Source organism: Eleutherodactylus coqui, chromosome 3 (assembly GCF_035609145.1).
Source record: "Eleutherodactylus coqui strain aEleCoq1 chromosome 3, aEleCoq1.hap1, whole genome shotgun sequence".
Classification (NCBI taxonomy): Eukaryota; Metazoa; Chordata; class Amphibia; order Anura; family Eleutherodactylidae; genus Eleutherodactylus; species Eleutherodactylus coqui.
The window spans coordinates 269,842,860-269,857,029 of NC_089839.1; the positions used below are offsets into that span (position 1 = coordinate 269,842,860).

The window sequence follows — 14,170 nt, forward strand, 5'->3', positions numbered from 1 at the left end:
TCTTCTCACACAAGACATGACGTTTTCTACGAGGATTTTCTGTTACTTGATTGAATCCACCTTGCCTTCCATATGATACACATTTCCAGTGCCAGAGGATGCAAATAAGCCCTAGAGCTTTGCCAAGTCACTGCCATTCTTCACTGTATGAAGGGTGTTATTTTCGACATATGCTTTGTTCTTCCTCCTCCAGACATACTAATGATCCATACGCCTGAAAAGTTTGTGCTTTGCTTGTACATTCAGGTCAGTAGAGATGTACATCTTGCAGTTTGGGCATGAAGACCTTTAGAGTTTAGTATGCACCTTATTGTCAGAGGTCTTTTGAATACCTCAGAAATCTGGTGACAGACGGTGATTGCTTCACATCCAGGCAGTGTAGCCAGTGTTCATTCAACTTGTGAATTATGTATCCAATTGTATCACTAGGAATATTCTGTGCCTCTGCTATCTTTTTATACTCCTTTCTCTTCGTTGTGCAATGATAAGAGGCTGAAAAAAATTCATGGTGCTCTATATGGAGGACCAAGGATGTAATAAACAAGCACCTATATTGATAGAAGGCAACGCGTTTCTGTGCCGGACTGCCCCCTTCAGAGACAGGCAGACTTAAAAAGCCTGCAGCTCAAGGCAGTGAGTAATTCAATACAAGTTAATAAAGAGATTAAAAAAAAACCACATGGAAGAGAAAAAGCATATTACAATAAAGGAAAAGGAATGCAGATACCTGAGGACGTGTGAGAATACCGCTAACGGCATTAACAGTCATGTATTGATTAATATCATTAGCAAAATACAATAAAATAATTGGCAATTAATTAATTCTCCAAATATTTAGAAAGGAGTACATATAGAGACAAAATCTAGTATAAAGATAGCTGGAGTAATACTAGCAGCAGTTTTAGAACGCTTGTCAGACGTACATTTGATAGTGAGCGGCATGATTACAGGAAAAACGGCTGTAATAAATAGGTGAATTCAAACAGACAGATGTAATTAACATTGTACATAATTACATACTTTTTCATAATATTAAAAAAATGTATAAACAATCACTGTAAATAAAAATAAGGGGAACCTGGCCATGAATAAAAGGGAATGACCTCAATATTTTCTGTCTTTAACTTAGCTCTTAGACACTAATTTATCATTTTTAGTTAGATTTTTGGAGTGGACACTTTAAACCATGGCTTGTTAATTTATTGCTTTTGGCTAGTTCAAAAAGATCAGTAAGAATTATTCTGATGATCATGTTTTCCTTCAACAGGCTAGAGAACTCACTAAGAGGTTCATCCAAAATCCCTAGTTAGGAATGTTCTGGCCAAGGTAATGTTAGCGCAAAATTCGCTATTATAGATATACCATGTGTTCCAAATTAAATAATATGTGCAGGCCTGGAGAGCCTTTCAAAGACCACACGTCTACATCATGTGCCCCCGAAACAAAACTCTGTCTTTATTCAGCGCGCGTAAACTTAAATAATCTTAACACAGGAAATGAAGTAATTTACAGTTACAGTATATAGCGAGCCGATTGGTCGTTCTCAGAGGGAGGTATTTGTGAGGTAGCTTGTGATGTCATCCATCTGGGAGGAACTTCAGTGAGCACGCTCAGTTCATTCTTGAATTTAGCTTCATGAGAGAAACATCCTGTATCTCCTCTCTGTTTGCCAAGGACAGAGACATGCCTATGCCATGTGCTTTCAATTGGACCCCCCCACCATCTGAAGGAGCCAGTTTCATTGATCAAAGGTTCAGAATCTACAACTCAATTCCCTAGACAATGCTGATGGTATCACAGGATTAACAAGACAACAGATTCCTGGCCATACAATGTATATGGACAGAGCTCAAACAAACCTATACAAATGGAATTGTAGTAAAAGCAGGTAGCATTGTTCTGTATAAGTAAGACCAATATACATATGTTAGACCTCTATCTTATACAAAGAACTAACAAGTCACATACACAGTTCACAGTTACATCAAAGCTTCCTACACCAAACAGGTTTGAAGTCCACATGAATGTTCATAGCTATTCGTATATAAAATGCAGAATAGAGAATAAAGGAAAATACAAAATGGAGGATGAAGGACAAAATGGAGGGCCACAAATAGCCAATTATATTTGCACCACAATCCACCCTTTGGCCATTTGTAGCCATCATATCACTATTTCATAATGTGATCAAGAAACATAAAATAAACATACGATTTAGGGCTGGAATATGCATTTTAAAATATCATGGTTTGATCTTCAAGTTCTATTAATGAACAATTAGCAGCTTCCAAATGTTTCCTTCAAATGTTCCATATTTTATATTCGTTCAATACGTCAAATATTAAAACATGCATATATATATATATATATATATACATCAGACAATAATATCATGGAACTTTTCATTCCGCTCACAGTAACAAAGCAATGTCTGCAAAAATTGCCATCCTCTGCCAATACCCATGCCTTTATCCACAATTTTGTAATTACCTTTTAACCCCTTAAATACATGGCCTATTTTGGCCCAACAGACGCAACTATTTTTGGGGGATTTTCATTTTTCAAAAGCCATAATTTTTTATTTTACTGTTGACATGGCCATATGAGGGCTTGTTTTTTGCATGCCGAGGTGTAGTTTTTATGGTTACCATTTTTGTGTACATATAGTGTATTGGAAACCTTTTTTTTTTTTTGGGCAGAGAGAGAAAGTTCAATTCTTTTTTTTATTCTTTACAGTGTTAATTATGCAGCATAAGGGTGGCTTCACACTAACGTGTTTTTGTGTGTACATACGCACGCACAAAAACACGCATCTATTACAACCAATGCATTCTCTATGGTGTGTTTACATGCCCGTGAAACATTTTAGTGTAAAAGAAATATATACACACACACTTACCTGTCCACCGCTGCCGTGTCCCCGCCGGTATGAAGAACACATCTGCCACATGCGGCAGATTTTTTTCTTCAACCCCTCCGGGAATGAAGAACTCCCTGCTGCACCTGTTACAAATGCTGCAAAGGAATTGTTAATCCCCGCGGGGAATAAAGAGGATCCAGCTGTCGGCACCCCGTAATTGTTTTTCAAGGAAGGGCTTTTAATATAATCCCTTCTCTGAAAAACAAGGCAAACTAGTGTAAAAATAAAAAAAAATTAAAAAACCACATACTCCCCTTCAGCTGCCACGTCCTCTGTGCTGTCCCCAGCTCTGCAATGAAGTTCTTTGAGAAGGCGGGGACAGGTGAGAGCTGCCTGTGATTGGCTGATTGGCCAATCAGAAGCAGCTCTTTCAGCAGACGGGGATTTTAATTCCTCGGCTGCTCAAAGAACTTCATTGCAGAGCTGCAGACAGCACAGAGAAGACACCGGTGGAAAAAAGAGGCATGTGTTTTTTTTGTTTTGTTTTTTTTACACTAGTTTGCCTTGTTTTTCAAGGAAGAGCTTATATTTAAAGCCCTTCCCTGAAAAACAATTACGGAGTGCTGGCAGCTGGATCCTCTAATACACATGTGTCAAACACAAGGCCCGCGGGCCGAATCCGGCCCGCTGCCTCGTTTCATGTGGCCCGCGGCGTGCCGACGCTGCTCACCACTAAGCTATTACCAGCTGGAGTGCTGCAGCTCCCCCGCTGGCATATTAACATTTTTCACAACACTTCTGCCCTATTCAGCAATTCCAGCAACCTGATTGGTTGCTTGGTGAATCAGCCAACCCAAACAACCAATCAGGCTGCTGGAACTGCTGAATAAGCAGAAGTGATGTGGAAAATGTTAATATGTGAGCGGAGGGGAAGCAGCGCAGACAGCAAGGAGGAGGTAAGTATGTGGTTTAGGGGGGCTAATGGTGGTTGCTGCCGAGGGGGGTGTTAATGGTATTAATGGTTGCTGCTGGGGGGGGGGGGGGGTTAATGGTGGCTGCTGAGAGGGGGGGGGGTTAATGGTGGCTGCTGAGAGGGGGGGTTAATGGTGGCTGCTGAGAGGGGGGGGGTTAATGGTGGCTGCTGAGAGGGGGGGGGGGGTTAATGGTGGCTGCTGAGAGGGGGGGTTAATGGTGGCTGCTGAGAGGGGGGGTTAATGGTGGCTGCTGAGAGGGGGGGTTAATGGTGGCTGCTGAGAGGGGGGGTTAATGGTGGCTGCTGAGAGGGGGGGTTAATGGTGGCTGCTGAGAGGGGGGGTTAATGGTGGCTGCTGAGAGGGGGGGGTTAATGGTAGCTACGGGGGGGGGGGGTTAATGGTGGCTGCTGGAGGAGGGGGGTTAATGGTGGCTGGAGGAGGGGGGTAAATGGTGGCTGAGGGGGGGGGTTAATGGTGGCTGAGGGGGGGGGTTAATGGTGGCTGAGGGGGGGTTAATGGTGGCTGCTGAGAGGGGGGGGGTTAATGGTGGCTGCTGAGAGGGGGGGTTAATGGTGGCTTCTGAGGGGGGGGGATAATGGTGGCTGCTGGGGGGGTCACTATTAGGGCTTGTTCACATGGGTATTTCGGTAGCACAAATACGCTGTGTATTTGCGCAATCAAAAATTGCTAATGCCTGCATATTTAGGCACGGAAAAAAGAACGCAGATGGGCCCACTGAGATGGTGCCCAAATATGCAGTGAATACATAGGTTTCCTGCGCATTCACCACATATTTGCGCGGCCCATTCACTTCAATGGCCTATTGGGGTGCGTAGTACGCAACAAAATAGGTCATGCTGTGTGAAAATGTACATCATGTGACTGAACTCACTGAAATCAATGGCTTCTATTCACTGCATATTATGTACGCAAATACGCTTGTGTGAACGAGCCCTCACTATACTGTCTTACAATCGGCCCTTTGAAGGTCACCATAAGCCCGATGTGGCCCTCAGTGAAAATGAGTTTGACACCCCTGCTCTAATATTATATATTTACACTAAAATGGTTGTTTTTCAGTGAAGAGCTTATATTCAAAGCTCCTCCTTGAAAAACAGTTAAGGGGTGCCGACAGACCATTGCCTTCAATGAAGCATCCGGCAGCAGCTGCGGCTACATTGAAGGTAATGCGCGCACCTGCATACACGCATGTTTTTGCGCATACTGGGGTGCGCACATATGTACACAGAAGCACGCTTGTGTGAAGCCACCCTTCATGAGAGGATATATTTTTTTCTTCTGGGCAGTACGATTACAACGATATCCAAATTATTTTTTTAGCTTTCTCCACTAGTGCACATTAAAAGCGCATTTTTGGTTGGGTGGGGGGTGGAGGAAATTTATTATTATTACTACATCGTGGCATTCAAAGTCCCATAACTTTTTTTATCTTTCCATTGATGGAGTTCTGTGAGCCCTTTTTGATCATTTTTATTGTGCTTTTTGGGAGGCAGAACAAACAAGCAATGTAAGCATTTTGCCCCCCTCCCCCTTTATGGGTGTTTGCTGTGCAGGATAAATAGTGTAGTTAATTTATTGTACAGGTCAGTTGTTATGGATATGATGATACGAAATATGTGAAATTATTTTTATGCAATTAGGGGTAAGTTTGCAAATAAGGTTTTTGGTGTTGGGGGGGGGGGGGTGTCTTTTTTTTACACTATTGTTTTACAGCTTTTATGTCCCTACATAGGACTTGAACCATATCAGCTATGATCACCATTATAATGCATTGCAGTACTTTTGTACTGTAGTGCCTTATCGCTTCCAATAATGATCCTAGGCCATGGCAAGCCTGAGCACCAGTTTCCCTCTGTGAATCCTTTACATGCCGCAATCTACATATGTCATGATATGCAGAGGGTTAACAACATGTATTATTGTTCTTATCGATCCCAGCTGTCACATCCTGCATGAAGTAACCTGCAGCTGTGCTGAACGCTGTAAAACGGCTCCATTGATTTCAATAGGACCTCGTAGACTAGTGTTCGAACACGATCTACTCTATTTTACTGCGTTTTAGCACTTTTTAACGCACCTAGTCACCTATTGTAAAGTAATCATGGGGTGAGTGCACAATGCCGCATTTTTCAAACTGTCGAGATCTATTTTCGAAGCGGCAGGGGCTGCACTGCATCCCATATTTGCCTCTACTTGGGTCAGTAAGGTTTCCATGGCATGAACTAAACAATTACGCCAAGATATTCTCGCAGGCGTTCCACCAGAGCAATTGGCAGACAACGTCATTCAGGTCATAACATTTTTATGTTCAGCTTCTTTGGATTCGTCAAAATTCTTTGCCCCGGGCATCAGCAGCAGCATCAGTGGTTTCTCATTATACTGGGTGAAGAACTGGAATGCTGACACGGCTTCTAAAAAGGCATTGACAAAGCTTCCATTTGTTGGTAAGATTCTTCTGGACAAGACTAGATGAGATCATTAAGGATGTGACTGGCAGAAAGAGCACGCTTCTTCCCCACGCGGATCGCACGGGACATGGTCACAAGGCAAGAAGACTATGATGGAGCACAGTCATCCAAGTCCCCAGGTGCAAAGTCTTCTGTATTAAGGTCAGCCCCCACCCAATCTTAACAGGATGGGGGCCGGTTCTCCCTGTTCAGGAACACGTGACTAGCTCAGTGTCCGATTCTTGAGTATGAGAGCTCGTTTCCTCCAGCTTCACCATAGAATTTTCGTCGCTCCCGCTGAATCGCTTTTTCAAGTCAAGGCTCCCCTAGGCGCCAGAAAAGGCATCACAGCTTCTTCAGGCAGTCAACTACCTGCTCGCTCATGGAGTTGTTGTACAAGTACCTCGTTCCCGCACAGTCAGGGTTTTTATTCAAACCTGTTTGTGGTACCCAAAAAGGACTGCACAGTCAGACCAGTTCTTGACTTGAAGCGCCTAAATTGTTATGTGGTGGCAAGAGACTTTCGCATGGAATCCCTGAGATTGGTCATCGCATTCCATTAAGCCATCCGAGTTTCTTTTGTTGATCGCTATCAAGGACGCTTATCTCCACATTATTATACATGGGGCCAATCAGACGTTTCTCCGTTTCATGATACAGGACAATCATTATCAGTTTGTAGCTCTGCCTTTTGGTCTGGCCATCGCACCTCGCGTGTTTACGAAAGTACTTGCGTCAGTGATGGCTCTCCTCCATGGCAGGGCTATCGTCGCCATCCTATACCTGGACGATATACTCGTGAAATCCCTGTCTCGAGTGGACAACCTGGAGAGCCTCCGGATTACGCTACAGACCTTGGAAAGTCATGCCTGACTCCGGGGCAGAGACTGGAGTACCTGTTATTCATCTTCAACACGGGCTCGCAGCAACTGTTTATGACCCGCCTCTAGAGGTCGCTTTTGAAGAAGAGTATTCAGTCGCTACTGTCTCGAGAGCCAGTAACCATTCAGAACTGCATGAGGGTCCTGGGTTTTATGGTGTCTTTCGAGGCAATCCCCTTTCTCAGTTCCACTCCAGCAACTCATTCTGTCACATTGGAACAGGTGGGTTCACTATCTCGACCATCAGTTCGTTGTTTTCCCCAACCCCCCAGATCTGACACTCCTTTCTATGGTGAGCCCAGCCTAAGGGCTTATTCAGACGACCGTATATCGGCTGGATATTCACGCCCAGCCGTTATATGGTGTCCCTCTCTGCAGTAGGAGGAGGCTGGAAGAGCCAGAGCAGTGCACTGAGCTCCTGCTCCCTCTCTGCCCCACGGCACTATTTGCAATGAGCAGGCGGGGGTGGAGCTAAGTCCCGGAACTTGGCACCGTCCCGCTCCTCTCTTTGCAAATATGGGCGGGGATGGGGCAGGAGCTCAGTGCACTGCTCCGGCTCTTCCGGCCTCCTCCCCCTGCAGAGAAGGATTCCGTGTATCGGCTCGGCGTGAATAACCGACCGATATACGGTCGTCTGAATAAGCCCTAAGGCTGCCTGTCTCTTGCATTACAACTGTAAACAGCCAGCTGCAGCCAATCACTGACTATAGACTGTAACTGCAGTGGCCAGTGATTGGCTGCAGCAGTTATATGTCCTTGTCAGCAGCAAGCAGGTATTTGTTGTGGTGTTTTTTTCAAGCACACCTTATGCAACTAATGAAGTCCTTGATAGGTTTTGAGAGGTGTGCTGTTGAGGGATTCTATTCACGGGGTTGAGTCATTTTGAGACCTCAATAGTCATTAAAGGGGTTGTCCCGCGGCCAAAACGAAAACATTTTCACACCCCAGTCCCCCATGTTAAGCAAGCATTACATACTACCCATGTAAATCGTTTTTTTAGAGTGTTTCTACTCACCATGAAGCTGTTTCATGAAGTTATAAAAATCTTCTTCCAAGATGGCCGCCGTCATTTCCCAAGGTGCACCGCTGGTCTTCTCCCATGGTGCACTGCGGGTCTTCTCCCATGGTGCACCGTGGATGTTCTTCTCCAGTCTGAGCTCCACTGCCGATTACAGCCACCTCATTGGCTGATCGGCACCACGTGACGGGGCGGAGCTATGCGATGACGCTGAGAAGGGGGAGGAGCCAGGACGCAGCTCGTGAGCCCGGAGCCTCCAGGAGATGATTTTTCTCTGCGCAAGTGCGACTGTTGCAGCGACCAGAGAAGAAGGCTTCAGTCGTCGCCATGGAGACGGGGACGCCAGCACCGGAGGGGGGAAGTGTATAACTTCTGTATGGCCAATATTTAATGCACGATGTATATTACAAAGTGCATTAATATGGCCATACAGAAGTGCATAAGTGCACCTCTGCGGGACAACCCCTTTAAGAGTGGCTTGTTATATTAGTTGTGTTGAGCTATTTAAATTGTTTTAGTTAGATTTTTTATTTTTTTTTGCAAACAGTTGAAAGTTTGTAAATTTGGCAAATCTTAATTGCATTGAGGGTTGAATAATTTTCACTGCAACTGTACTATCAAGTTGATTACATTCGAGACGAGGCGTTATTCGAGTCGAGCTTTTCGTAAAATTCGAGAGCTCTACTCGAGTAACGAACCCCATTGACTACAATGGGAGACTCAAGCATTTTAATATGTGGGAGGCCGGGTCCCGAGCTTTTTTTTTTTTTTTTTGTTCTTCAGAACAAAAAAAGATACAATTCAAACATTAATAAACCAACACGTTTGATGAAAAGATAGTACAATCAAAAAGCATTTAGTAACTCTGCAATGGTGTCTTAAGTTAAATAAATGGGATGAGTTGTTGGGCAAACAATGTCCAACACTCGTCCCAGTAATACTCGCTCCACTACTGTTACAGAGGAGCGAGCATCACTGGCATCGCTCACAGCGCTGCCAGAATGGATTCCGGGGAGCATTCTTTCCCTGCCCACCTTCATTCACAGAAAGCAGACAGCCGTTCAAAAGTGAACGACTGCGGTTTACATTGATGGCACCTCGGCAGCTTTCTGCATGCAAAAGCTGAACGACTGAACAATTCTCATTCAGTCACCGAATGCATTTACACAGGACGATTATCGTTCGCGGGAGCCTAAACGTTTAATGTCAAGTGTAAGGCTGGGTTCACACGGGGCGTATTCCCGTCGGAAATCTCGTGGTTTGGCCGCAGCAAAAACCGCGTGATTACCGCCGGGAGAACTGCCGCGGCGGCTTTGAAGCGGCCCTGCCGCTTGCTTTTCCGTTGCGGCTGGCGCTCCATTGAGGAGAGCGCGGCCACGACGAAAATAAAAAAAGTAAATAGACATGCTGCATCTTTCGAAACTGCGGCGGCCGCAGCCACGGTTTCAGCCGGATTTACCGCAGCGGATTAGCCGTCCCGTGTGGATGAGATTTTTATGAAATCTCGTCCATATGGCTGGCTAATCCCGAGATTAGCCGCCGCGGGCGGATCTGCGGCGGCAAATCCGCCCTGTGTGAACCCAGTCTAAAAGGGCCATAATACTAGTAAAACAAAAGAAAATGACTTATGTAGCTCCTGGAATTTAGCGATTGACTAATAAAAGCAAAGGAGTTTGGGTAAGGCCGGCTATCCACGGGCGTAGCGGTATTCCACAGCGGATCTCTGCCGCCCGTGGACAGGCAGCCTAAATAAATAAACAGCATTTATCCAGATATGCACTGATTTCAGGACAACAAAGCTTTCTATATATATCAGAATTTAAAAAGTAAAGATGTGTTGAATGTAAGTATTTTTTCATATAAAAATGTCTGGTCCCTTAAAGGGGTTGTCCCGCGCAAGCAAGCGGTGTTAAGCACTTCTGTATGGCCATATTAATGCACTTTGTAATATACATCGTGCATTAAATATTGGCCATACAGAAGTTATACACTTCCCCCCTCCGGTGCTGGCGTCCTCGTCTCCATGGCGCCGACCAAAGCCTCTTTCTCCCTCCAGAAGTGCTTAACACCGCTTGCTTGCGCGGGACAACCCCTTTAAGATAAGTGAGTGAGTGGAGATGCATGATTATGAAACCAATGATTTTCAACGGTCTCATTCTCATTTGCGATGTTTTCACTCCTGCAATGCTGTGAGAGAAAAAAATCACATGTCCTATCTTTTTGCAATATCAGCCCATTGAAAACAATGGGAGAACATTGCGCTTCCCTGCTGCGGCTGTGAGAGCTGCGGTGGGGGACTCCTTTAGCCCCGCATGGTTGTGAGGCTGTCTCATCCAGAGGTTTCCACGTGTTTTCAATAGGGCCGGCATCATGGAAGACCAAGGGGAGAACATCGCGATCTCCTGCTGTGGGTGTGACAGCCGTGGTGTGGATGAAGGATTGCGAGGGCGATATTGGGCCATAAATCACCGCCCGATATTGCCCTCACCAGCGTGCAGGAGCCCTAAGTTTGATTTTGCTAGAACTTTACAGGCCAGCGTTTGAAACTGTATCGGGATCAGATGGGAACCGATATTCATCAGTGCTAGTGAAGGAAATTTCTGGACTGCATAACAAACCAGATAGGAGGATAATCGTAACACAAGAGTCCCAATATTGATGAAGAGGAGGGCAGTTCCATAATATATGGAGCAATGATCCTCTGCCTTTACTACATCTCCAACAATCAGCTAAACAGTTGGGATATATTTGGGCCAGACAAGCTGGTGTATAATAACATCTGTGTCATAATCATTAGTGTTTCTACATTTGAGTGCTTTATTTGAGTTAGGGCAGGGTCTTGCAGAGCCCTTGAAGCTCCATGACAGCTTCTCAGGGGCTCCGATGGAGGGTCAAGTCCCCGCTCTACCCCCCCTGTAGCGATCTCTGGATAGTCTGTACAGAGGAAATCCGCATGCAAGACCTGTGGTTGGCATAGTAACGCGGTCATGTGATCTGCGTTGCTATGCCGACCACAGGTCTTGCATGCTGATTTCCTTAGTACAGACTGTCAGGACACCGCTACAGGGGTGAGTAAAGCAAGGACCAATGGCAGATTATACTAGGATTGATTGGGGCGACTGGCCATGGCCATCCCAATTGCCCCTATTGTAATCCGCAATGCTAAACCATTGGAATAGCATAGTGGCAACGGGCAACCCTATCACTATTAGGGTGGCAATGGGGGACTCTATTACTACTGGGGCGGCAATAGGGGATCCTATCACTACTGGGGCCGCAATGGTGGACCCTATCACTATTAAGGTGGCAGTGGGGGACTTTATTACAACTGTGGCCACAATGGGGGGCACTATCACTACTGGGGCCGCAATGGGCGACCCTATCACTATAAGGGTAGCAATGGGGGGCACTACCACCACTGCGGCTACAATAAGGGACCCTATCACTATTGATTTGGCAATGGGGGATTTTATTACTACTGAGGCCGCAATGGGGGGGGCAGTATCACTACTGTGGCCAATATAGGGATGCTATTACTACTGGAGCGGCAATGGAGGACCCTAAAACTACTGTGGCCAATATAGGGGTTGCTATTACTACTGGGGCCACTATAGGAGTCGCTATCTATTACTAACTGGGGCCAATATAGGGGTCGCTATTACTAACTGGGGCCAATACAGGAGTCGCTAATACTGCTAGGGCCAATATAGGAGTCACTATTACTACATAGGGTGGATTTGCTGCGGAATTTACACTACCTGTAGCAGCAAAGTGCAGGAGATTTTAAAAATCTCATTATACGCTGTGGAAAAAATCTGCACAAAACAAGAGCGGATATTGACATGTGGTGCGGGATTCAATTCCGCAGCATGTTCATTTTAAATATAATTTACATCAATAGCGCTCCAGCGTTCCTCCCTGTTTTTTTTTGTTTTGTTTTTTTCTAAAGGGCCCTGTCCTTTTTATAACGACGGAGGTAAAAATCCTATGTTATGATGAGCCACGCTCCTAACCCCTCCCCTGACCACACATTGGGGCTCCACGTCAGGTTATGGAAGGGTTTCCATTTTTCTTAGGATGTTTAAATTAGTGATGAGGCAGAGCTGAATGCCATAGAGGCATAATGAGTGAAGATTTAAACGGGACAAGAGAGGCTAAGTGGTATTCAATTTGGACCCAGTGTTTCTGTTTTTCAGATTTCCACCAAGAAGCCAATTGGGAGACTTGTGTAGATATACAATAGTCCTGAAGGTTCTGGGGAAAATCTGACTGTTTTCTGGTTTAGGAAGTGTAACTATTAAAGCTTGTTGATTTTCTTTAGGAAAAGAACCTTTTGTAGCCGTCATTTAGAAGGTCTTGTGCAAGAGCGGGAATGAGAGATTTTGAAAGGTTGTATAATAAGCATTCATAAGGCTATCCAGGCCAGGTGATTTGCTGACTGGTACGGAATTGATAAGAATAAGCACCTCTACTACCGTATTCCTGCTGAGAATGGTCCCCAAGGTTGCACAGTCATACACCGTCGCTCTTTTCCTCTGTTTCATCTCCACCCACAGCGTCTAACTCCGCAATCCCTTCTAGGGAGAGATACCGCTCCAAGGGCGAAATATCAGATTCTGACTCATCCTTGGGAGGAACAGACTCCCAAAGTCTTCGCCATACAATAGAAATTGAAAGCAGTGCTCCAAAGTCCAAGAGAGTTTTGTTTTTTTTAAATCTTTAAGTTCTCTAACAAGAGATAACTCACCTGGGGTGAACAACCTGCCCTAAAGTGGGGAGACTGTCACACCCTTGTCCGGTATGGCATTGAAAAGATATTCACTTTGTCATAGGTGAGCCTCTTGTCTTCCCAAGTCATCCACTCATTGAGAGTGTCTACAGGAACTCAGAGTAAAAAATCCCCATGGCTGTATGTGAATAAATTGGAGTAAGTAAAAAAAATGCAGCGCTCCAGGGGCTTTGGTATCAATAAAACAATTCAATAAGAAGATAAAATCAAATAAAGTTCCACTAAGTTTCTAGAGGGGTTGAAAACAACAGTGTGGGAAATATTAGTCAAAATTAATGGTAAACCATATAAAGTACAGAATTAGCTAACTGTTGCTGTGCAGGGCCATACACAGAATCTGTGTCCTTGTTCATGATTTGTTGCAAATATTTGATTTCCAGAGAAAAAAAGGTTAATCCATGTTGTTCAGAGATTGAGATCCAGTTTATTTGGATGCCGTGAATACATGACTGCACATCAGCCCTCAGTACTGTTCATACTTGTGAACTATTCCTAACTGAAATATAGATGATGAAACTTTTTTATTTTCTGTAGGAGAATGTGGGGTAGAACATCATGTATTTTTGTTAGCAATTAAAAGGTATCATATCTACAAGATTACCTGGTTTCTCTAAGGCCCCCTGGCCTTGGCGATATTCCGCTGCGGGGGAGCAGGGGGAAGAGCTGTCAGGTCTTTGCGGTGAGTCTATCTGACAGATAGGCTCACCGTGGACAATCGCAGCATGCCGCCATTTGAATCCCACGGGCGGAGAATCGCTATTATTCTTTGCTCGTGGACGTCAGGACTGCCCTTTCCATAGCGACGCTATGGAAAGCATTCACTGCGTTACCCGCGGCTGGATTATCGTAATGCAATGAACTATTGCACAAGGACAGACAGCCTTACTGAGAACAATCACAGAAGGAAATATGGAATATTCAGATTTTAAAGAATTACTTTCTATGTATTTTTTCCGTAGATTACTCTTTGCATGTAACCCCAGAAGAAGAAAACATGCAATCACTGGAAGATAGCTGTTTGTTTAACGAATCCTCAAGTATCAATCAAGCAGCAAGAGCTGGTAATCCACTTATGGGATTTCAGAAATTTCACATCCCAAGGAGTTCAGCAACATTCGCCCTCGGACCCGCAGCGCGGTTAGCTGCCACTCCTGGAAGCCTCTTAAACTGGTTTGCTTAG

The 14,170-nt window shown here is 44.8% G+C and overlaps 1 protein-coding gene across 1 annotated transcript in view; it reads left to right on the forward strand.

Moving 5' to 3' along the window:
• The window catches only part of TDRD5 (tudor domain containing 5), an 82,692-nt gene extending 68,522 nt beyond the window's left edge, over positions 1-14,170 (forward strand). Inside the window, exon 16 of the mRNA XM_066594447.1 lies at positions 13,950-14,170. Within this exon, the coding sequence (XP_066450544.1) occupies positions 13,950-14,170 (221 nt within the window). The remainder of the gene's footprint in view (positions 1-13,949) is intronic.